Here is a 21,729-nt window from a genome sequence, read left to right as displayed (position 1 = left end):
AGTTTGAAGTTCATTTTATTGTTGTTTTATGGGTGAGATTTGATTACAGATTCAGGGTTAATGCCACTGAACTCCATCTTGACAGAGCAACAAAATAACTCCAAAACAGGCTAGAGCAATAAATATCAAACCATTCAATCTAAAATGTATAAATATAAAAGTAATTTCTGAAAATGTAGGAAAAAACAGGAATCCAGTTTTCTGTTTTGGCCTTTTGTAGAGTAACATTGATGTGGTTCATCCGTATCACCTCAGATCCAGCACAATTATCTTTATGTCTTTTCCAACCACATGGGTACATGGCTGCAGAAGGAGTCAACCCATTACTCTCAGAAATCTCAGTAAAATACCCACTAATTTCATCCATGAACTACATCTGTAAAAGACCACTGAAAAGAGCCTACCTGGAACAAAAAATCTTAACTGTTTTCAATGCTGGACTACCTTCTCATTATCCCTACACTCAATGATGAAAGAACAGAACAAAACAAAGAACTCCAACCTCTCCTTCTTTTTGAGGACTAATGCTAACATTCAGAGAACCTGACAACACAGAATTTTCAATGTCCCTCAGCATGACTTCTCTGTATTCAATCATTTTATTTTAAGCTATAGGAGATGCTTCTGTATTAGAAGTGAACCCCACTGAAAAAACCCAAACCCATAATTATTCAAAGGCAAAGACTCTTAACAGAAATGTTGGTTGGAAGACAGTTCTGACTGACTGTACTGCTCAACCATACATACACCATTATGCTATTAAAACATCAAAATATATAGCACTACAGAGAAATGCTTAGAGAAGCCAGGGCAAACTTTTGGCAGTGAAGGAAACAGGGCTTAACCTACTTATAGCTTCACTTTTAAGCAGCTGTGATGTCTTGATGGGACATTAAAATTGGAGAGATTAACTGATTCATTGCTTAAAAACTGAAGAGCTCAAGAGTAACAACTCCCATTTGAAAATGTGGGTCTTGCTCCTTCTGAAAGGAAATAAGGGTGGTGACTCATAGTAACTACCTCTGGTTAACCACCATTTGAATGGCAGCTTGTAACACTCACCTCATGGCTGCTAAAGACTGCTTAAGTAGTCTCCTGATGCCTACCTTGGTCAGTGAACTAAGGTATGAGCTAATAAAACGGGGCAAATTATTAAGAAATCTAATCTCAAGTTTCTGTTTGCAGCAGAACCATGGTCAGGAGTTTGAATAGTAAAAACTGTGTTGAATTATATACTTACATTGAATAACCTAGGGTCCTTTGTATGTGGATGGAATCCCTTCTTTCTACAAGCAGAAACTTCCAGCATGCCAGCATTAGTAAGTCTGAAGATGCCAGTGCTGAAAAGCAGAACATGACGCTCCTGTTACACACTGCTCTCATAGTACACATCCAAGGTTTCACATACAAATTGCTTAGCTTAAAAGAAGGACCACTGAAAGGTGCTTGGTGACCTCCAATACACAGGAGCCCCAGCTAAGTTGGACTTTTAAAGGTATTTTAAATCAAGGGGAGTTGTATTCCTGTAAAGGAAGAAATGATGAGGGGAAGGGGATAAAAAGGATTACAGTAGTGGTGCTGTTCTTGTTAGGCAGGTTAGGCCACTGAGGGATAAGGCTGGTTCACACAGGAACAGATGCAAACCAGAAACTTAAGTGTTCTGGACTGCCATTCATCCAAGGCAATTTAAAAGACAACAGCCTTTAAACCAGCTGTGTAAATGATTAGTAGGAATACATCCTCCCCAGTCTTTTAGGTAATCACATAATACAAAGCATTAGAAAATGCACTGCTACAACTCTTTAAGTATTGAATAAAACATTACAAAGCCATCCTTCTGTAAAGATTGATACCTATTAACTACAGGGCAGTGCCTGACAACATAAATGTTATGGGTTAGGGCTGGTTACAGGGTCTCAGCATCAACTGTGAGAGAGGTTTGTAAGAGCAGAAGTTTGCAAAGGTGTGCAGGCTTGCTCAGGGTTAGAAAGCCTAGTGCTTGTGTCCTTGCCTCTCAATCTGTGTTCACAGCTCTGCTAGCTGAGAGGCCCATTTAGGAAGTCAGGCATCCAGGACAGGACTCACATCTACTGAGGCAGAAGGCCAGAAGGAAAGGCTGAGGAAATACACACCCACCCTAAACGGTGGAGTTTAGCCCTAGCACCCTGAAATGCCAGGCACACCAAAGGAGAATCACAGACTAGTTGAGGTTGGAAGGAGCTTCTGAAGACTGTCTGGTCCAATCCCCCTGCTCAGGCAGAATCACCCTGAGCAGGTTTCCAGGACCATGTCCAGTCAGGTTTTGCATATCTCCAAGGATGCAGACTTCATGATATCTCTGGGAAACCTGTTCCATTACAAACCTTCACATTAATATTTGCACTATTCTAGTTTTTTGGAGATATGCAGTTTGTCATGTATGAAATACTAGAACAGATCCTTATTGTCAAAAAAGTGATTTTTACCATTCTGCTTTGCAAACTGCAATTTTCGTATCTTTCTAGAGAAATAAACTTAACCTCCCTCCACATTCTTAAGCAGACAGAATGAAGATAGATGTGTGGTAAGGCATGGGCAAAGAGTACTTCAGAAGAACAGCTCCTGTAATTATTACTTTGTTGGGCGGAATATACAAAAAAAATAATATTGAAAACCAGGGTCTGTGAAGGGAGGAGGAGAGAGAAGCCAGAAACAATGCTGTGCATAGAGACTGACTGAACTGCAAGTCTAGGCAACTTATAGAAAACAAAGTCACAACATAATGTTCATGCCATTCATCTGAGTTGACATGAACCCTTTGCATGTGATCAAATTTTATGACAAGAAGCAGAGAGAAATACTGAAATATTACTTAAAACATCAGAACTTACTCATTATGCTTTGGTGAACAAACAATTGCAATGGCCTCTGGCAACATTAGCTGATAAGAACAATGAGTATGAAGATCAACACTGGATAAGAATGCAGTTTGTGTTGGATGTGTCTACAAAAAGAAAGGGAAAGCTCAACATCATGAAATATTTCTTCTGATAAAGGTCAACATATATTTGAGAAGGAAAACTAATTTACAAGTGAACAAGTTACAAGTGAAAGCATCAGTACTTCCCCAGGCTGGTTTCTAAAGTTCATCTTAGCCCAGATTCTACATTGTTCTGTCTTGTTCAGCCTGGAGAAAAGAAGGCTTTTCAGGATGAGATTCATGGAGGCATGTTCAATCAGATATACAAGAAATTTGCTGATCATGGGGGGAAAAGGTGGAATGAAGGAGCACAAGACAAATGGAAATGACTTAATTGTCCAAAATCCCTATGATAAAAAATAATATTAAGTTTAAACAACACAGGACTCCCCTCTCTGTTTTTTGAATATAGCATTAGAAAGTAATAAAATACCCCTAAATAAACACCAAAAAAAAGTTGCACCAGCAAAAGCAAGCCCATTGTGTCAACAGGATGCCTCAACTGCATTAAGGAGTTCTCTGTGGAAAACATGAGTGCTTATTTAGATCACCACAATTTGAATTAAGTAAGCAAATCTGTATTACTCTGTATTGTTTCTTTAGTTTCTTTTTTTTCCCCCATACAGTATGTAGAGCCAATATAGGAAAATCAGAATCTATGAGTCATACGTACATGGATCCAACCCAAAGTGAGGAGATCATACTGATCCTGAATACCAAACAATTCCTCCACGTTCTCCATGTCACAGTAGTCTGGTCCTGCAGTTTGCTTTGGCACTATTACATGTGTAATAGTAAATTCATTATGAGTCTGCAAAACAAGCATTGACTTAAGGTGGAACAGACTAACTAAGGTATAAATGCCAAATCAAAATCTGAAATATGTCAGCCTATCAGCTAAAACTGTACAGCTAAAAAGTACAGCTCCACTGATTCCAGCACCACTGATTCCAGTGCAGCTCTACCAACATACTGTACCTAAAAATATGCCTTAGCATTTTATCATAAAAACATACAGGGTACTATTAATCACAACACAGGATTGCTGTATTGAAATGCTCTCAAAAATCAGTGTGACAAGACTGCCCTGGCATGCTGAAATGCCATTAGTCTTGGAACAAGACTAATACTGCTATTTTTTCTCTTCGTGCACTTCAAATACACTTGGGATCATCTTTAAAATTCTTTGTGTCAGCATCAGCCATGACATCTTTCCCTGCTCTCAAAGGACATTAAGTGTTATCTAGGTTAAAGGAAAAAAAAACTGCCTGAAAATCAAATGTTCTACAGCTTGATGGGGGGGATTTCTGTTTTGTTGTGCCATTATTAATTTGATGACTACAGTGGATTCTGGCAGTCTTTATATTTCATTGTCCTGTAACTAAACCTCACTTACCTTAGATGAATGCAAGAGAAAGTACTCGAAAAAGCCTGTATTGTACAGCATGCTGAAAAACTTGCTAAGCTTTATAACAATAGCAGTGTACTTTGAGCAGATGTTTCCCCAGTAAAGCAAGCCCATAGTGCTGAGGTGAGCACTCAGGTTATAATATGAAGTTCATTATATGGAAGGCTAACCATTTATATCCGCTTTTGCTCCAAAATCAATACATCACAGGATAATACAGCACTATCAAGTATGTCTTCCCCATACAAATGTGAGGGTTAAACTGTACCAGTTTTCCACAGAGTATTCCACATGTCTCTATTCCTCTTACTGTATTTGCCTCTGCCAGCAGCAGAAATTTGTAACAGAGATCCCTGGGCAAAATGACACCTCTGAGTGCTTCGGCCAATTGAGCTAACCAAGAATAAAAAAAAAAGAAAAAAAGAGAGAAAGAGAGATAAAAAGGCATTTACAGCTAACACAATGAAGATCCCTAAAATAAGAAAATATACACAGTATATTATACAATATTACTACAAGTGGAAGAATTGTACTTACCACATCATAGGCTTCTAATGAGAGTAAATCTACAGCACAAGCACTTCTAAATTGAAGTCACCAGCCCACAAGATACACTCACTAGCCTGCCCTTGAGGTGACAATGAGCTGGGACCATCTCCCAAGCCAGGGCTTTCCAGGGGGAACCACTACAGGTTCTGTGTCTGTTCCCTTGAAGTCCATGGCAAGATGCAGACTTCATTTCACAGGAACAATAAATCTCAATCTCTACATCCATCCATTGGTACTCAACTGGAAAATGAGAAACTGTGCAACTCTCCCTCTTAAAATGAAGGAACGATAAGGAACTGCTGCGTTTGCACAAACCTGCTCATGGTTATTTCAGTATGGACACCCTCACAGTGAACAAAGACATATGCAGGTAGATAAAATAAAATAGAGAAAAAAAGAAATGTCTGCACTTACTCTGAACAGCACTTAGAGTAGCTGCTGGCTTTAGGACCCGTTCTACGGGCGGTGAGTGTCCAGCACAGCCAGAGGTGCCGCTCCTCTCTTTTTTCTCCAGCAGCGCCGCAGATAAGGAACTGTTCTCCGGTACAGAAATACAAGACAGCATACTTCCATCTATCTGTTCAGACATTACCACACTCTCTTTGATTTTCTGATCTCGAGCTAGCTCTTGCTTCTTAAGTTGATCCTCAAAGAATTGGAACTGCTCGGATTCGAGCTGCTGCTGCCGCATATGCGCGATTCGTTTCTTCTCTGCCTCTATTAGCTTTTGGTGCTCTAATTTCTTCAGAAATTCAGTTTTACATTTGTTCTGAAACATACACAACACAGCGACGTTCTCAGAACACCAAAAATGCTATGGAAAAATGGAAGGACAGGAGCAGTCTAACAGTTCAATAAAACCATAAAACCTTGTCATTAAAAATGAACTCTTTTGGAACCTGGTGTACTGAACAGGAAAATACAACTGTATCCCCAAAAGTAGGATGGAAAATACAGTATTGATGGACAGAACAATGATGTTTCTCAGATGCTTTTTCCAAGACAAGATTTTAGCTATAGATCCTATTTACAGTGATTTCAATCTCAATTCAAATTGAAGAACATTTGGAGGCGAGGGACCTTTTCCACTTACTGACACAAATATCAATTTAATTTTCTTTACACAGAAGAATGAGAGCATACAAAAAAATTATTTGGATCTTTGTAGACAAGTATTAAGTAAATATGGCAGCAAATGTATTTCCTAGAACATGCTTGCATTAATTATTTTTAAATGACCAGCTGATTCTAAAGAAGAAATGAAAAGTCACTCCTAAGCAGCTCAGGAAATTATTCAGTTCCTCTAAAGGTGGCATTTTATTGCTTAATTTTTAAGTTTTATATGACAGAAGAATATTTATGTCAACATTAATAATCATATAAAACTTACTTTGTGCTGCATGTATTCTTGATATTCTAAGTTATATTTTTTTAAAAGATCTCTTTTCAGTTCATCTGTCCGTGGAAATGCAACCTCCTTCAATTTCTTTGAGGTGGGATGGAGAAAAAAGATACGTAAATTTATTTTTCACTTTTTAAAAGAGCCACCTGGAAAACAAACTCAGCTGTAACACAGATTTTTAAAAAATACAAAACAGGAAAAACAACCTGCTCTTCTCACAGGAAAAAAAAGCAAAATATTAAATACACACTAAATCATCAGTATATGAAACTTTTATAGTACATTGGTTTCAATAAAAATATTGATTTATATTAGTGAAACGTGTGATGTGGCTACTTCTTATCTCAAGGAAAGATTAGTCCTTTTACGAGGAGTCTGTTTTCTCTGTCTTGTTTAATAGGTGTGTGATGACTAACGTTTTTGTTGTAGGTGTAATTTGTAAAGAAGCGCTAAGACAAACTTAGAGAGTTTCAGGTAGGATCTTTGCTTTTTTCTCTGGAACTTCCCAGTCAGAAATATGTCTGAATATGCCCATTTCCAAGTGGGGGGGGGAAAAAAAATAATTTTTTTTGAAGAGATAGTTATACCTGTAGCTTTCTGTAACAGACCTGGCAAAACAACATTTCTTATAAAACAAAACAAATACCCAATTCTTTTTACTCATGTGAAGGCTGCTACAAAATAATTCAGAGTCTGTAGACAAGGGGGAGAAAGAGACCATGTGCTTAATCCTACTGAGTGCCATAGGAGAAAGCAATGTTTGATGCCCTTTCTCGGTAGGGATGTTCTCCTATATTGTGGACCATAGTCGGGACTTTGGCATGAAGTGTTTTGGTTTTGAGCAAAATATCCAGTTTAACAGTAGGGAAAGCAAGAGAAAATGAGGGCGTGGAGCAAGGGAAACTCATGGTCCTACTAGCAATTCTCACTAGGCAGTTCCAGCTGTTTTAAGTTCAGTGTAAGACTATACATAAAATTTATTTAGGATTTATTTTCTAGCAGGGAAAAAAACAAAAGTAAAACTATTTTGTATAGAAATGGAGGGGAAAAAATCTGGTAAAAACTAAGTAAATACATATTTGGTAATAAAGAAAGAAAAAATACACTTATTTGGCAGAGTAAGCAAATACTGCACAGGCATCAGCAATGCCACACATTTCTCCTTCTGTTTGCAATAGTTGGTTTGGACCATTATCCATCCACATAATTGGAACCAGAATCAAACTAAGTACTGTTAACATGTTAATTTTTAATATGCAAACTTTCAGATGTAGATGTACCTGAGTTCCCAACAACTTACCAACTCACTCAGAGACCATCCTCATTCACATTTTAGGTAAATAATTTAATTTCCAAAATAAAACACGTATGAATAGTGGAGAAAAGTATCAGAATTTGAAGCTGTGATGGCTGCTATGGGTGCTCTGGGGAAAAAGAAGCTATGGCCTATATGTGCTGGGAAAAACAGAGGTTCTGAGCAAAACATTTCATAAAGACCAGGAAACCATAACCTTACCTTAATAATATCTTGTTTTTCTGGTACTGCACATTGGTGATAGTCTCGGTGACTGGGCAGCTTTTCTACAAACAACCTAGAAAATTAAACACGCATGTGTTTGCCTTAGTAGTCAGAGGAATATCCATAATAGCTTTCATGTTGGCAGAAAAATCAGTTTCACATAACTGTTAAACACTGAATTCCAGATGACTTGGAGCAGGGTTCTACACACATGTTTAAACTAACACAGTATGGTATGGACGTGTATGGGACACACAGAATAAAGATAGGAGATTATTTTCCACATCTGATAGATTTTGGTTTCCATTAGTACTGGATTAGGTTTAAAAAAAAGGGCTAACTATCAGCCAGCATCTAAAAATATCACTCAAAAACACCCTCCACTCTAGTCAGTGTTAATAAATGCTATTACTACTCTCTTACCTGTTCTTAGCCAAAATGCTGACTGGAAGACAAGAATGCAGCAATGACTATCATTAAAGCAGGTATTTTTACCAGACCAAGCTGCACAGCTAACTGCAGAATGAGTAACCTACCCAACAGCTAAATTATGGCAACACTCAGCTGCAAAGAGTTTGTAAAGCACAGCTGCTATCATTCTTTCAGCAATTTGCACAATATTCACCTCCAGACCCTCTTTTTATAGAGATAGATAGATTTAAAAAACAGGTGGGCTAAGAAAGGTTTGATCTAGTTTTCAGAGTATGAGGAAAATAAGGAGGGAGGAAGAATGTCTCCTTTATAAAAATTTTAAAATATGCACATTAAAAAGAAAAACAATCTTTCAGAAGTAATAAAACCAACCAATCAATCCTACAGCAAAACTAGCTAGGTTAAAAGTTTAAATCTGCCATGATATATTTTTCATCTGTCTATTCTGAGAGTTATAAGGAAAGCCGGCCAGATTTGTTCTTTTGTAGTGAGAATAATCATACAATGAACATATATTGTAGATATTGCATTTATTCCTGTAAGAAACAATAAATTATACTTAATCCTTTTGAGGGAAAAAAAAGGAAAAAAGAAAACATTTTTCTCATTCTTTTTAAGTGTTGTACAATATTACCATCCTTAAGATCAGCAAATGCTCATAGGACATAACTAAAGGCTCAGAAATCTTATTTAAATATTGCTTTTAAAGTAAAAAATTCTATTTAACCAACATGCTGGCATGTAAAGAATAATCTGGGGGCAGCAGTGCTCATGGTATGGCCCTGCAGAGTAAACTCAAACCTCTGTATGTTAGGTTAATTAATGCCTGGCAGTTTGGACATGGATAGGACAACCATATGAAAAGGTGAGAGGAAATTTTAACAAAGCCCATGCTCAGTGTTAAAGATCCCCAGAGAACAAAAGGGTTCTGCAAGAAGACATTAAACAAGTTTCTCCTTATCTAAAGGGGTTCTCAGTACAGCTCTCCATTTCAGTTTACTCGGAATTATAAGCTGTTTTAGTTACAAGTGGTTTCTTACGTTATGAACTTATTATAAAACACAAACGCGTTCTCCAGGTTTCCCTCCTCCATGTACACCGAGGCCATTCGCTCCATCTCTACTCCAGATCTGAAGTAACGCCGTGGAGTGATGTCCTCATTGATTGTGATATTGCTGCCAAGCTTGCTTAAGGCACGTACTCTCTCCTCTGGGGTCACAGAGATGTCTGTGTGGTCAGGAATAGCTACCAGCTTTTTCTGAAAAAGAGCAGTCTGATTAGCAAAGAGAATATTCTGTTTCACTTTCAGTAAGTGGTCTCAGTCAGGAAGCTCAAGTGAAATCTTCAGCTAGTTTTTTTCTGAAAATAGGCATTGGTTTCCTCACCTCCAGCCACGGTTGAAACATTCCAACATATTTCTCAATTGCAAGTAAATTGTGATCAAAAAGAAAAGTGATCTTATTCCCTCCAAAAACAACAACAAAAAAGGATAAAATTAGGGAAATAACTGTAGGGAAAACAAAAAAAGTAAATTGATGTAGAAATTACCAAAGGCAATATAAAGTGTGTCTTCTTTAAAAGCTTCCACACATGAATTCTACAAGGCTCTGTCTTAAATTACTGAAATAATTTGATGGATGTCCTGAATACTCAGACTCCTATTATATGATGTATAGCATTTGACTGCTAGAAATAGTTCAGGAAACAAAGAGCAATAAGCTCCTCTGGTCAGACAACAGTTAATTTCAAATCTTCATTTCCAGTTTTAAATGAAACAGTTGAAGACTAAGAAGTCAGAAGAAATTACTGAAGAAGTACCATAGCTGATTATTATGGTCATTACCTTCCTGCTAATAAATAAATAAATAAATAAATAAATAAATAAATAAATAAATGTCGACTGCAAGTTGTTTCCTCTTACTTTGATGAAATTTTTTACTCCTTCTATTCAAAATGCTCATTTCAACTTCTTGAAAACCTGACTGCTGAGACCCCATAAATCACACATACAGATATATAATAAATTCCAACAAAACCATCAGGCAGAACACAGGAGGAACGTGGCAGCATGCAGGAGGAGACCCATGGAGCTGAGAGCCACCACTGCTGAACAGCTCTCCTGAAATGTTTCCTAATTGAAAGAGAAGTTGTTTGGCCACTGAAGCATTTCTTTGTAATACATACCAGTGAGCTGACAGTGAATGGTTGCTCCATGCTGCTGTCTGCCTGCAAACCAAGGAGATTGCTCTTTTCTTCCAAAGTCTCCATCTGACTGAAAAGGGCAGGATCAATCCTGAGCTCAGTATTTGCCACCAGTTGTCTCAGGGTTTAATAGCCCAAGGGAAACTGGAATATAGATACGTTGATTGTGGTCATGTGCTGGAAAAAATAAGTCATTCAGATTAGAAATATATTCAAATGTCACGTAACTTTGCATGCCAGCACCCACTCATTACTTTGGTGGCACAGTACTTACACATTTCATAATAATTTAAAACTTAGCAGGTCTCTAGAATTTAAATTGGGAATGCATAAAGGCTTACAGCTCAGTTGTGGACTAGCTGACTTGTACTAAGGTTAATTCAGTGGAATTGAAGACAATAAATTATTTTTGCAATTTTTATAGCAACTTAAAAACCCCCTAACTTTCAAGTATTAAGTAAAAAACACAAAAGTTTGAGGACTGATCACAGAACCTGTGCTTCCTTGAGCATATGTTGGGACAAACATATTTATAGAAAGTATGAACTTGGTATCTTTATTTTCTGCTAAACTTATAATGGGAAATAAAAATTTACACATAAACTTGTATCAGTAATATAAAGCAGAAAAAATACTTCAAATACCATGTGTTCCACCTGCACAGCTCAAAACTCAAAATACAATGAACTCTGAGTCAACTGATAAAAATTCCTCCTTGCACAGCTTTGAACAAGTGAAGACAAAAATGTAGATGTTGTGGTCATAAAAAAAAAAAAAACAATAAAAGGAAACTTAAATCAAAACCAGAAAACCTAACTCTGAGAGAGGAATGAAATACTTAAATTACATTAAGTTTCACATTTTTAATGTGTTTTTTCACTTTGGTGTGCTCAATCTAAACAGATTTGATCCTGCATGTCGAAGGCTCTTTATATGTTGCAATAAACATGCTTATGCTTTTGTAAAAGCATAGAGTGCTTTCAGCAAAGATATTTTCTCAGCACATCTCTCTCTAGAGGCCAGAGGACTCTGGGTTAAAGAAAACCCTAATGTGTTTTTAGATGGCTGTATTTCTCAAGTATTGATTTTTGTGTTTGTGTCTTCCTCATTTTTCATCCAAAAAGCAATACTATCTATTAGATCAGTCCTTAATTTGAACCATTAGTACAATTCAAATTCAAGAATTTTTGCTAATGAAAGTATTCAAACTGCTTGCACAATTTGTTACCAAAAACAAAAAAAATGAGCAAGGCTTATACATCTGAGAAAACAACCTTAGTTGTGGTTGCAGTGCTAAAAGAACCAGTTATCTAAACAATTTAATTTTATGTGCATGGAGCTCTGGTGTAAATGATCAGCTTGGCAGGAGAGCCTATTCACTGCCTATTCACAAACTGTAGAAAGGCCCCATGGGACAACAATAATGAAATATTTTTGCTTTAGCCTACTCCAAGAAACATTCTGCTTTAGGGCTTGTTCCACCTGAAACCCTTCTCCACTGAAGCACTGTAGATGTGGAAGGAGAGAGTTAAAAGCTCGGCCAGTTTGCACAGTTTGTGTCAGACTTCTGGCCCTGCAGCCCAGATTCCAAGCAGAAATAAAATCTTCAATGAGAGACTCTGCATTCATATGCTTTGTGGAACTGAGGAACAAAAACCAAAAACTAAACAAAAAAGGACCTAAAAAGCATTTATCCATTCACTTATCCATCACTTTTTATTTTATTTCCCCTAGAAGCATCTGGGGCAGCTAAATTACTTGAATGGAAGAATGGATTTAGTGTAAAGTATGCATCCAAGTACAACAAACTGCAAAATGTTCTAGTCACTCATGTATATAAAAATAAATTTGTTCAAAAGTAAAGGTGCAGAAATGCATTTCTCTCCAATTTCTTATTTCATTTTGCAGCTTCTGGCAAGAAAGCTCTTCTGTAGCAGTTTTTCATTCTGCTTTTCAAGGCTTTCTCCCTTAACAGTCCTTCTGCAAAGCCTAGAGGGGGAATGGACATTTAGGACAATGCTTGTGAGATGTTTCCCACTGCAGACATGGAATATGGATCAAATGCTTATTTCAACTGTCACTACTCCTTGGAGACCTTTCAATCTGGCTGGTAGGCAAGAGCAAAAAACTGCAGCAAGTGGCAAACACAAGAGCCACTAATTAGGGGTTTGGTTTGGTTTTTTGGGGCCAGCACTCCCTAAGAGGTCTTTAAAGAAGCCTATAGTATTCCCCAGTCAGAATCTCTTTGGAAATGCCACAGGAAGACATTGTGGACCCCTTTACTTCCAAATATTTCTCAACTTGACTGGCTCTAAGAATAATAACGTTATAAACATAATTCAGTGAACTTTTAGCCTAAAGAAGCATTAGTTACAATGATTTTTTAAAGTGTAATACCAGGTAGTTTAAAGAGGAGACATCTGGTAATAGCAGAAATTCACACTTCCTCAAAATCGTGTCAGAGCCTGGAAAGGATGAAGAAGCTCTGCAAAAAACATAAGATGTGCCACAGTGCAAGAGCTTAGCAGAAGAATGCCTGCAAATAAAGGAAGAAACTGGTTTTTTTTAAATTTAGTTTCAGGAACACACTAAAAACGAGACACTGTAAATAAAGAAGAAATACTAAGATGAATTTGTATCCCTTTTACAAAAATGTCATATAAGACTCAAATATATTCACTATTACAGGTGGCAGTGTAACTTAAGAAAACAGAAATGCTATAAAGAATGTGGGCTGACTTATGACTGCACTCCAATATATTATCCTTAACACGTGGACCCACTGGCAGAATTATGAATTATTAAAATGCAGAACGTTAAGCTTTACTAAAAACACAACCAGAGGCGTGTGTGCCAGCTGCCTGGAACGCCTCTGTGCATAATGTTCCTGATGGCACAGCTTCACAGTCACCTTCAGCTGCTCAGAGGGCACCACACAGCCAAGGGGCTCCCCTCACCCTCACCATCCTTCTTTGTACTCTCACTTTGTTGGCTCCAATGACTTCAAGGCAAGTTGGAGCTAATCCAAATCAAAATTAAATGGACTTTTACTTCCTTCTCAAAATCAAAATGCAAAGGAGCAGGCAGAACCATGAAGGCAGCAAAGCACAGATTTGTCACTTTCTGAGGCAGTGCTGTCCTAGAGTGATAGGAGCTGGCTTTAAAAGGGCACCCTAAGAGCTTGTACAGTGCCTACAAAAATTGCCCAGTTCTGGCAAGTGACTCTGTTTTCTGGAAATAAACTTATATTTTGCTTTAAAAGAGTAAAGATAAATTCAAACACCAAATCTCTCTGTATAGCTGAAACTAATTATACTCAAATATACAAAATACTTATGCTAATACAGTGAACTACATTCCAACTTCAATCACAGGGGATAAATACCAATGCTAGCTTGGAGCTGTCTTAGTCTATTAGACTTTAAAGTCATCAGAATTCTAAGAGTAAAGATGCATTTTTCTGCTTTCAGGCAGAAAATATTTCAGGCCTTCCAATGAACTTAGATGGACTTAGATAATATTTTCTTGAGGACAAATGCCAGGATATTTAGCATTCAAATTAAGTTTTTTACTAATTATGAGTTTTCTGATAGTCATTATCAGACCATAATAATCTAACATCTATTCAATGGTTAAGAAACCTTTCTTGATTTCATTGGAAATAGCACTTCTTACCAAATCCTCAACAAGCATTTGTTTTCCTATATGTCCCATCTTATTATCATAGATATTAATCCTTGAAAAACCAGATTCATTAAATCAAAGCCCTTCAGCCACAGGAAACAGAGCAAACTGAGAAAATCAGCATTTTAAGTGGCATTGAAAGTTATTATTTCTGTTCAGGCTAACAAGCATTGTACCAAGTATGAAATGAAATGAAATGGAGGGAAATGAAAAGCAGAGAGAGCAATTTAAGTGAAAATATGTGCCAAGAGCAGTACGTGAAGATAGAATCATATCAAGTACCTCAGGAGTTGGCTCATGAGACAGAGGTGGTGTGAGATCTGGGGAATGCATGCACAGACAAACCCTTCTGAGAGCTGCAATATCACAGTTCACCACAAATTCTCCAGCACCCTCACGGTTTGCTGCACGCTGGCATTTCACACAGCCGCCAGGCTGGCTGCGTGTGGCACCCTGCACGAGGCACCCTGCCTGTGCTCAGAGCCCAGCAGGCATGGCCCTGCTGACCTTCCATTTACAGAAGTGTGGGGTGACAGTGAGAGGTGACACCCATGGCTGCACAGCGAGGCTGTGCTGGCTCCAGTGCTGCTGGAGTTGCATGGCTGGTGCTTGCAATGCCTCCAGTGCAGCCAGGGCACAGCTGGGCACACAGAGCGTGTCTCCTGCCTTGCTGGGACAGACTCCAAAGTGTCCTTCCCAGATATCCCCTGCTGGGACAGACTCAAATTGTCCTTCCCAGATATCCCCTGCTGGGACAGACTGCAAATTGTCCTTCCCAGATATCCCCTGCCTCTGGGAGATGATGGTCCTGGCCAAGCCAGGGCCACCAAGCAGGAGCATGCTCTGCCCAAGGATGCTCACAGTGGCACCCCAGTGGGAGCTGTGCCGCATGGAGAGGACACAAGGAGGAGCTCAGGGTGTCACCACCTCCCAGAAACTGACTGCAGAGGACAAGCACTGAATCTCAACTCCTTACCATCATCTGAAGGCCGCTATTACCTCTTCAGTTCTTCAGAAGAGGTTTTAAAAAGTCGAACAAGCTTTTTTAATTTTTAAACAAGTAACTGAGTAACTTCAATCCATATTAGTGAAATACATAGATTTCGCTTTGTAACATTAGTTTCCTCTTTGTAATATATTTTTAAATTTCAAGGGAATTAATCATAATGCTGACTTTGCTGTCAGCAAACATTTATCAATATTTTGACCACTGGTCTTAGGAAAAAATCTTCATTAAAGAGATCACTGGAAAAATTTTCAAAAGCACTTTCTTAATTCAAAAATAACCTATGCAATGATTTATTCTCTGAATATTTTTAATAGTGGATCATTCCATAAATATTAATCATTTAGTTTGATATTTTTGTGGAATGTAAAGCCTAGATGAGGTTCTCACCAAAATAATTCATTTCATTCCATTGGGATTAGGATTCTTAAAGTGTATCTAGAAGCATTTGCTAATACAGAAGGTAAAATGTGGTATAGTTCTACTTTTTGAAACTATTCTTGAGAGAAGTGTTCTGCAGCCATCCTGTGGCAAGGAAAAGCTTACTTTAATATTGCCATGAGAAGTTAACACAGCCATACACCATGTTACTATACTAGGAAGTGTGATGATTACAGAATCTGAGAATAAAGATGCATCTCAAACCATAAGGAGGTCAGTCCATATTAAAATAGCCAAACTAGCAAGTGCAAATAACTCCTTTCAATTACCCAAAATGGAACTAAGTTGTCTTAGCAAACTTTAAATAGGTCACACCAGCAATTGCCAGATGAAGGTAAAGGACTATTTCATGCCAATAAGTCACCCATGAAGCAGATACTTAAAAATCTTTACTTGGAAGTGGATGTTCAAATGAATTTGGTGAAAAACAGGTTAGAAATACAGGCACCTGTCTCATTCAGCTCTTTTTGAAATGCGAAGCCATGTATTGGCACAGCACATAATCATTTATACACACACACTTAGGTTTGATATATAAATATGCGAAATACCAGCCTAAATAGCAAACTGCTTTCTGTTGGTTCTCTCCAAAAAGAAACAGCATGTTCATCTGTCAACATGCTTTTTGTAACAAGCATTCATCATCACAGCAAGTGATTCAGCTAGTATAGTAAGTTGTCTCTTCTGGAAAAAAAGCCAACAAAGCACTGAATGTCATGGCAAGATCATTCTCTTGTGCAGAGGAAATACCCAACCAACAAAACTCAACAGAACGGCCTTTCAATGAAAGAAATCACTGCGAGGAGTCCGTTCCTGAAAACCCTGTGCCTTTCAGTGGAGAAGCTGCTCTTCACAGCTACTACTGAGCTCAGCTCTAGAAAAGCCCACCTCACTAACAGTTCATTTTTTGGCACTGCTCCTTAGCTTCACAGCTCCATTTAAACAGTAGTTCCAAGGCCTCCTCCAAAGCTCCACTGACTCCCAGAAGCAGCTGCTGAGGGATCCAACCATCTCTCCTAGAAGTGTGTCAGGAACATTTCCTCTTTGTCACTGGTGAAGGACCAGTGCCTCCCATGTCCCAGCACACTGCCTGCAGCCTCTCTGCAAACTGTGCCAGTGGCAGGCAGCAGCACCTTCACCTGCTTGGGTGCTGAGAGGGAGGAATCATGGGCAGGGAGGACCCTCCATGCACAGGTCTGCCAAACCCAAGCCTTGCTTATATGCTTAGGCCACTCAGTGCTGTACCTTGCAGCACAAAACTGAGCTTTATTCTCATCTAAAAAAAGAATGGGTGACACAAGGGTCTGTTTTCCCACTTCAGAATGAAGTTTGAATTATTGTTCTGCAAATATCTGGACTACTGCAATTAGTCAATGTAGTTACTTGAATATCATTGACTACCTGTTTTCTAAGGACAGCATTCCTCTTGGCACAGATAAAAACATTACTGCATCAAGAAGCTTTGTTAACAAAATTAGATTGCTACTGGGTCTGCTAAGACTCTGATAAACCAATATGCAGATAATGTCCAACATGGCAAGAACCTGAATTTTACTCCCTAGAATATGTGAATGTAGAACCTATAGGCTTCTGTTTCCTTTTGCTTCAAAGCACACAAGACACCTCTGTCAACTATTTTCCCATTCATTTTTAAGCAGGCTGTTTTGAAATCAACATCTAATATGGTTGTACTGCTATAACATAACATGTTTGAGCTGTACACACAGATGATGGCTCACTACCAGATTTATTATTATGCTCTGTCTACAAAAATATTAGTGACTTTTAAGAGAATGTCCTGAAAAATGGACTGGAAATATTGAACATTCAAACATTCCTTTGGCGAACTGACAGTTCTTTCTCTTGTGGATTCTTGTGTTAAAACAAAGAACAATCCCTCCTCCCCCCTCCTTTCTTTAGTGGCACCATTCAGTTTCAGAAAAGCAGTATTTTTAACATAATGGATAAATATCCACCATGGTAGAACATCTTGGATTACAAGCAAAAGCTTTTGCAGGCAGTCAGTGAAATATACTTATGCAACACAGAACAGCATCTTTCCACTGACCCACTAAAAGGATGTTTGAGACATGGTGTAGAAAAACAGTGCCATTTCTTCCTCTGGGAAATCCACAACAGTCCCCCAAGAAAATTGCATCAGGGCACAGTAACCCAGAAGAGGACAGAAGTACAAGAAAGAGATGTTTTTATACAATTTGTTCTTTGATTATTCAACTGAAATACTGAAAAATAAGGGATACTTGCAATCCATTACATCATTGATAAAACTAACTTCCACCATGAAGACAAGAAGCTGTGTTGCTAAGGGAAACAAATGAGAGGTTAAAATCAGCACAGAGGCCTGCAACTTCATAGACTTCTGAGAAACAAAGAAAGCATGATTCCTTGCAAAGCCTTAGATTTCACAGATTTTTTTCTGTCTGTATCCCTATTTCTCTCAGGGGCAAGGTCTCACTAGGCTAGAGGGGTTAAGAATCTTCTGGCTCTTCCTATAAAATGCAATTATTTTTTCTGGCAAAATATATCCTACCTAATTTTAGAACACTTTGAGGCTCCATTGCATCTAATAAGGACACTTATTAAGAGAGTCAAATTTACTTGATATTTCTGCCACAAAAATTCACAGTTTATTTGAAGACTATTAAAGTGCCTATAAAGAATGAAGCTTGTTTTTTGTTGTTTTTTTTTTTTGGCCTCAAATCCAGAAAAAATTAATTGAGGCATTAGGTTAAAGGATTCTGACTGTTTTGTACACAAATGGTTAAGTAAGGAAAGGTCAGGCAAGAAATGGATGGTGATATTACCTGCAGGATGAGGTGTGATCAATCAGTATGAATAACTACCATTTAATCTGGCATGTTTCTGCAGTACAATGCTTATATTAAAATAACACAGTTAGTTGATTCATAAGGGAAATCTTTGACCTCCTCCCCTGTTCTAGATGATTCAGGATGTAACATGCTATGAGCAAAAAAAAAAAGCCTAGGAAAAACAAGAGGAATGTTTGGCTCTATGAGAAGAATTCTGTGAGCTTTAGACTGCTTGTTCTACTTAGATAGTTACAATATTTAATTTCTCTTAAGTTTCTAAGATTGACCGTGGTAAGCACACGTTTTATAGCAGCACTGGCTGTAACACAGTCAGCTCACAGGGCTGCTTGACAGTCAGCTGAATTATCCAGAATATCAAAGCTGAGCACAGTGATTTCTGGTTAACATTTTGTACCCTTGCAGGCCAACAGGCTCTTCATCCCAGTGAAGTTATGCACAGTCTACCTCCGAGCCTTTCAAATTATTTGCTTTTCCCCTCAGGATGAGCTCATTGATCTCTGCAGCCTATACAAGCTCCTTTTCATATCAACATAGAGCAATAGATGTCTCTGAAGGCTTTTTGACTGCGGTTCAGAGCTGCTAAAAGAGGAAGATACTTCCTACGTTGATTATGTGGAGAGCCCACAGCTTCCATAACGCAATTCCGTATGTTGTGTGCTGAGCTGTGACTCATCCAGAGCTGCCAGTAGGAAGTGGTAGGCAACGGGTTGTGTCTGAGGAGCTGCCTGACTCACAGCATTACTGAGAGGCACCAGCAGCCAGGCAAGACTCAAAAGGATGGATTTTTATAATAAGACTTTCTTTGCAACAACAGCACTAAGCCACTGCACACAGACTGTTCAGGAGCTGCACAAGCAAGATCATTTTCTTTCATTCTTCTATTTATAATGGAAAGCATGACCAGAAAATGTTTCCCGGCATGACAATCTGAATGTTCTAATTTTATTAAAATTTTATAGACAAAGACTTCCTTTACATGGCAGCAAACTAATTTTCAGAACACAAATTAGAAGTGTAACCTTTGGTGCAGAAATAAAATTTCAGGAGTCTGATAAAACCAGAAAAAAACCATTATTCATACATGTCCAGCAAACAGAGATCAAATACTTAGTTTTAAGCAGTAGTTGTTTAGTGCCTTCGTGCACAAGTCACCTTGCCATTCCCTCAGCAGCTGAAGATTTTACAACATCCCTCACCTTGAGCTATACTCTTCCTGATCTTGGTGATTAACTTTCAGGAAAAGCCTCTAGGCCTAACCTTTAATGCACATAAAGAAAACCACATGAGAAATGCCTTCACAGTGTCTGCAGAGCCGTATCAAGTAATACAAATGACTGCAGGATTGATCAAGACAATTTTTAAACACAATGCTACTAAATAACCCCCTGCACTTAAAGCCATTTAAAATACTGTGCACACACACACAAAGAACCCCAAGTATGAAACTGGTACCTACGGAATTATACAGAATTTGGGATGAATGCTTGCTGCATTCCTACAGTATCCTGTGATCTATGAAACTCCAGACTTGTCAACACTGGCCTTTGGTTTAGTTATCCAAACATTTAGCACTTAGACAAGCAATATACCAGCTGTAATGCATTTAGTACATGAGAAAACTCATCTGTTTCAGAGTATACTGCCTGAGCAGAACTCACAACGACAAACCTGGACTCCATTCTCCTGGGAATATTCAATTAAGTTCTGGGTCTATATCCTATTTTCTAGGACTTGGTTGTCTAAGGCAAGTCACCAATATATTCTAACTACACTTTTGGATAGTAATCCACTTTAGCCTGCAACAAGAAGAAGCCCCACTTCTGTGAAGACAGAACTTTCTCAAAGCCGGTCTTTACCTGGGGAATTAATATCCTGGGAAGTACGGTGCCTTCAAGATCTCATAATCTCACTACTTCCCATTCTCAGTAGAAGGTGGGGGTTTTCCTGCCCATGACTTCTCAGATCACTCAGAACCATGCGCATATTAAATACAAATAATTCCAGACCAAAAGGAATTCCCCCAGAAGATACTTTTATGGCATCCTTCTGAAACAGGGCAGCATGTGCAAGAGCGAGTTACACTGCTCAGTGCACTTCAGAAGGACACCTGAGATCCTACAGAGGTCAAAAGCAGGCAGGTACAAAACCAAGTATGTGAACAGAAAAAGCTCATCAGAGAGCTACAGATGCTCAGTAGACACAATTTCTACTGTTTTAGATTCTTTCACTTCCTGTTCCGATGATCTCTTTCACATATATATGGAAATCATGTCAAGACAGAGCACTGTTATCAGTTTGATTTGGCACACGGTAGCGTTCCGAACTGCCCAGCACACCGCCACCACCTCTTTGCGTGCAGACAGTGGAGTCAGCAGGTTCAGCCGGCCCGAGCCCCCGCTGCTCCGCGTTCCGCCCTGCCCTGCCCGGAGGAGGCTGTTCCGAGGCCTCCAAGGGTCGCCGCACCTGCCGCCGGGGCGGGGCCGGGGCCGGGGAGCGGATGGGGCTGGTGCCGGCCCCTGCTGCCAGGGCGCGGGCCCCGGAAAGGACACCGGCCCCTTCTGCTGTGCCCGCCGGGGCCGCCGGCTCCGGGCAGCGGGAGGAGAGACAGGCAGCGCCCGGCCGGCCCCGCGCTCCCCTCAGCGGGAAGGGCGATGCTGCTTACCGGGTCTCGCATCCGTGCGAGCGGACAAAGCGCGGGGCGGGGGGAGGCAGGAGCGCCGGGGCGGCCTGGGCCTCCTCCCGCTTCTCTCTCTCTCTCTCTCCTCCTCCTCCCGTCTCGCCTCGCCTGGCCCCGCCGGGACGCGGAGCGGCGGGAGCGGCCCCGGGCGGGCAGGTGGCGGCGGGCAGCGAGCGCCGTGCGCCGCCGCAGCCGGGCCGTGTCACAGTGCGGGCGAAGGGAGGAGCCTGCGCAGCGCTGGGAGAGAGAGCGGCGTGCCCGCGTCCCGCTCCGCGCTGCGGGCTCCGGCCGCCACCGCCAGCACCACCGCCACTGCCCCGCCACCAGCACCACCGCCACCGCCAGCACCACAGCCACCGCCAGAACCCCCGCCACCGCCACCGCCCCGCCACCGCCACCGCCACCGACACTGCCAGCACCACCGCCACTGCCACCGCCACCGCCGCCTCCCCGCCACCGCTCCGCCACCGCCACCGCGGGCCGGGCACAGCCGGGGGTGCCGTGCGCGGGTGGCGGCGGGCCAGGACGCCGGTGCTGGGGTACAGCATGGTCCGTGAGCACCTGCGAGCGTCCCCTACGCTCTTCCCGCGGAACCGGT

At 40.1% G+C, this 21,729-nt stretch overlaps 1 protein-coding gene across 5 annotated transcripts; it reads right to left on the bottom strand.

Annotated features, from left to right (window-relative positions):
• On the bottom strand, positions 1-21,434 carry STAMBPL1 (STAM binding protein like 1). 5 transcript variants are annotated; one of them, XM_058841343.1, is made up of 12 exons: positions 21,117-21,434; positions 12,869-13,007; positions 10,454-10,648; positions 9,310-9,527; positions 7,835-7,910; positions 6,307-6,402; positions 5,331-5,685; positions 4,636-4,760; positions 3,633-3,770; positions 2,871-2,983; positions 1,241-1,340; positions 1-303 (listed from the first exon to the last, which is right to left on the bottom strand). In XM_058841343.1, exons 3-12 carry the CDS (start codon positions 10,535-10,537, stop codon positions 247-249), a joined length of 1,362 nt encoding a protein of 453 aa, XP_058697326.1. In that variant the 5' UTR covers positions 10,538-10,648; positions 12,869-13,007; positions 21,117-21,434; the 3' UTR covers positions 1-246. The 5 variants fall into 5 exon arrangements, with proteins under 5 accessions (XP_058697326.1, XP_058697327.1, XP_058697324.1 ...); XM_058841344.1 differs by having other exon boundaries at positions 10,454-10,615; XM_058841341.1 differs by lacking the exon at positions 12,869-13,007.
• Between the last annotated feature and the right edge of the window lie 295 nt (positions 21,435-21,729).

This window comes from Poecile atricapillus, chromosome 6 (genome assembly GCF_030490865.1).
Source record: "Poecile atricapillus isolate bPoeAtr1 chromosome 6, bPoeAtr1.hap1, whole genome shotgun sequence".
Taxonomy (NCBI): Eukaryota; Metazoa; Chordata; class Aves; order Passeriformes; family Paridae; genus Poecile; species Poecile atricapillus.
The sequence above is the reverse complement of the archived record's forward strand: the minus strand, read 5'-3'. Positions and strand labels throughout refer to the sequence as shown.

What these genes read in the sequence shown, in the direction of transcription:
- STAMBPL1 (XM_058841343.1), bottom strand. Translation starts at nt 10,537, where the DNA reads ATGGAGACTTTGGAAGAAAAGAGCAATCTCCTTGGTTTGCAGGCAGAC. An exon ending in AAAAACAAGATATTATTAAG is followed by an intron (nt 6,403 to 7,834) that starts GTAAGGTTATGG and finishes CCCACCTCAAAG; the next exon opens with AAATTGAAGGAGGTTGCATT. An exon ending in AAGAATACATGCAGCACAAA is followed by an intron (nt 5,686 to 6,306) that starts GTAAGTTTTATA and finishes TGTATGTTTCAG; the next exon opens with AACAAATGTAAAACTGAATT.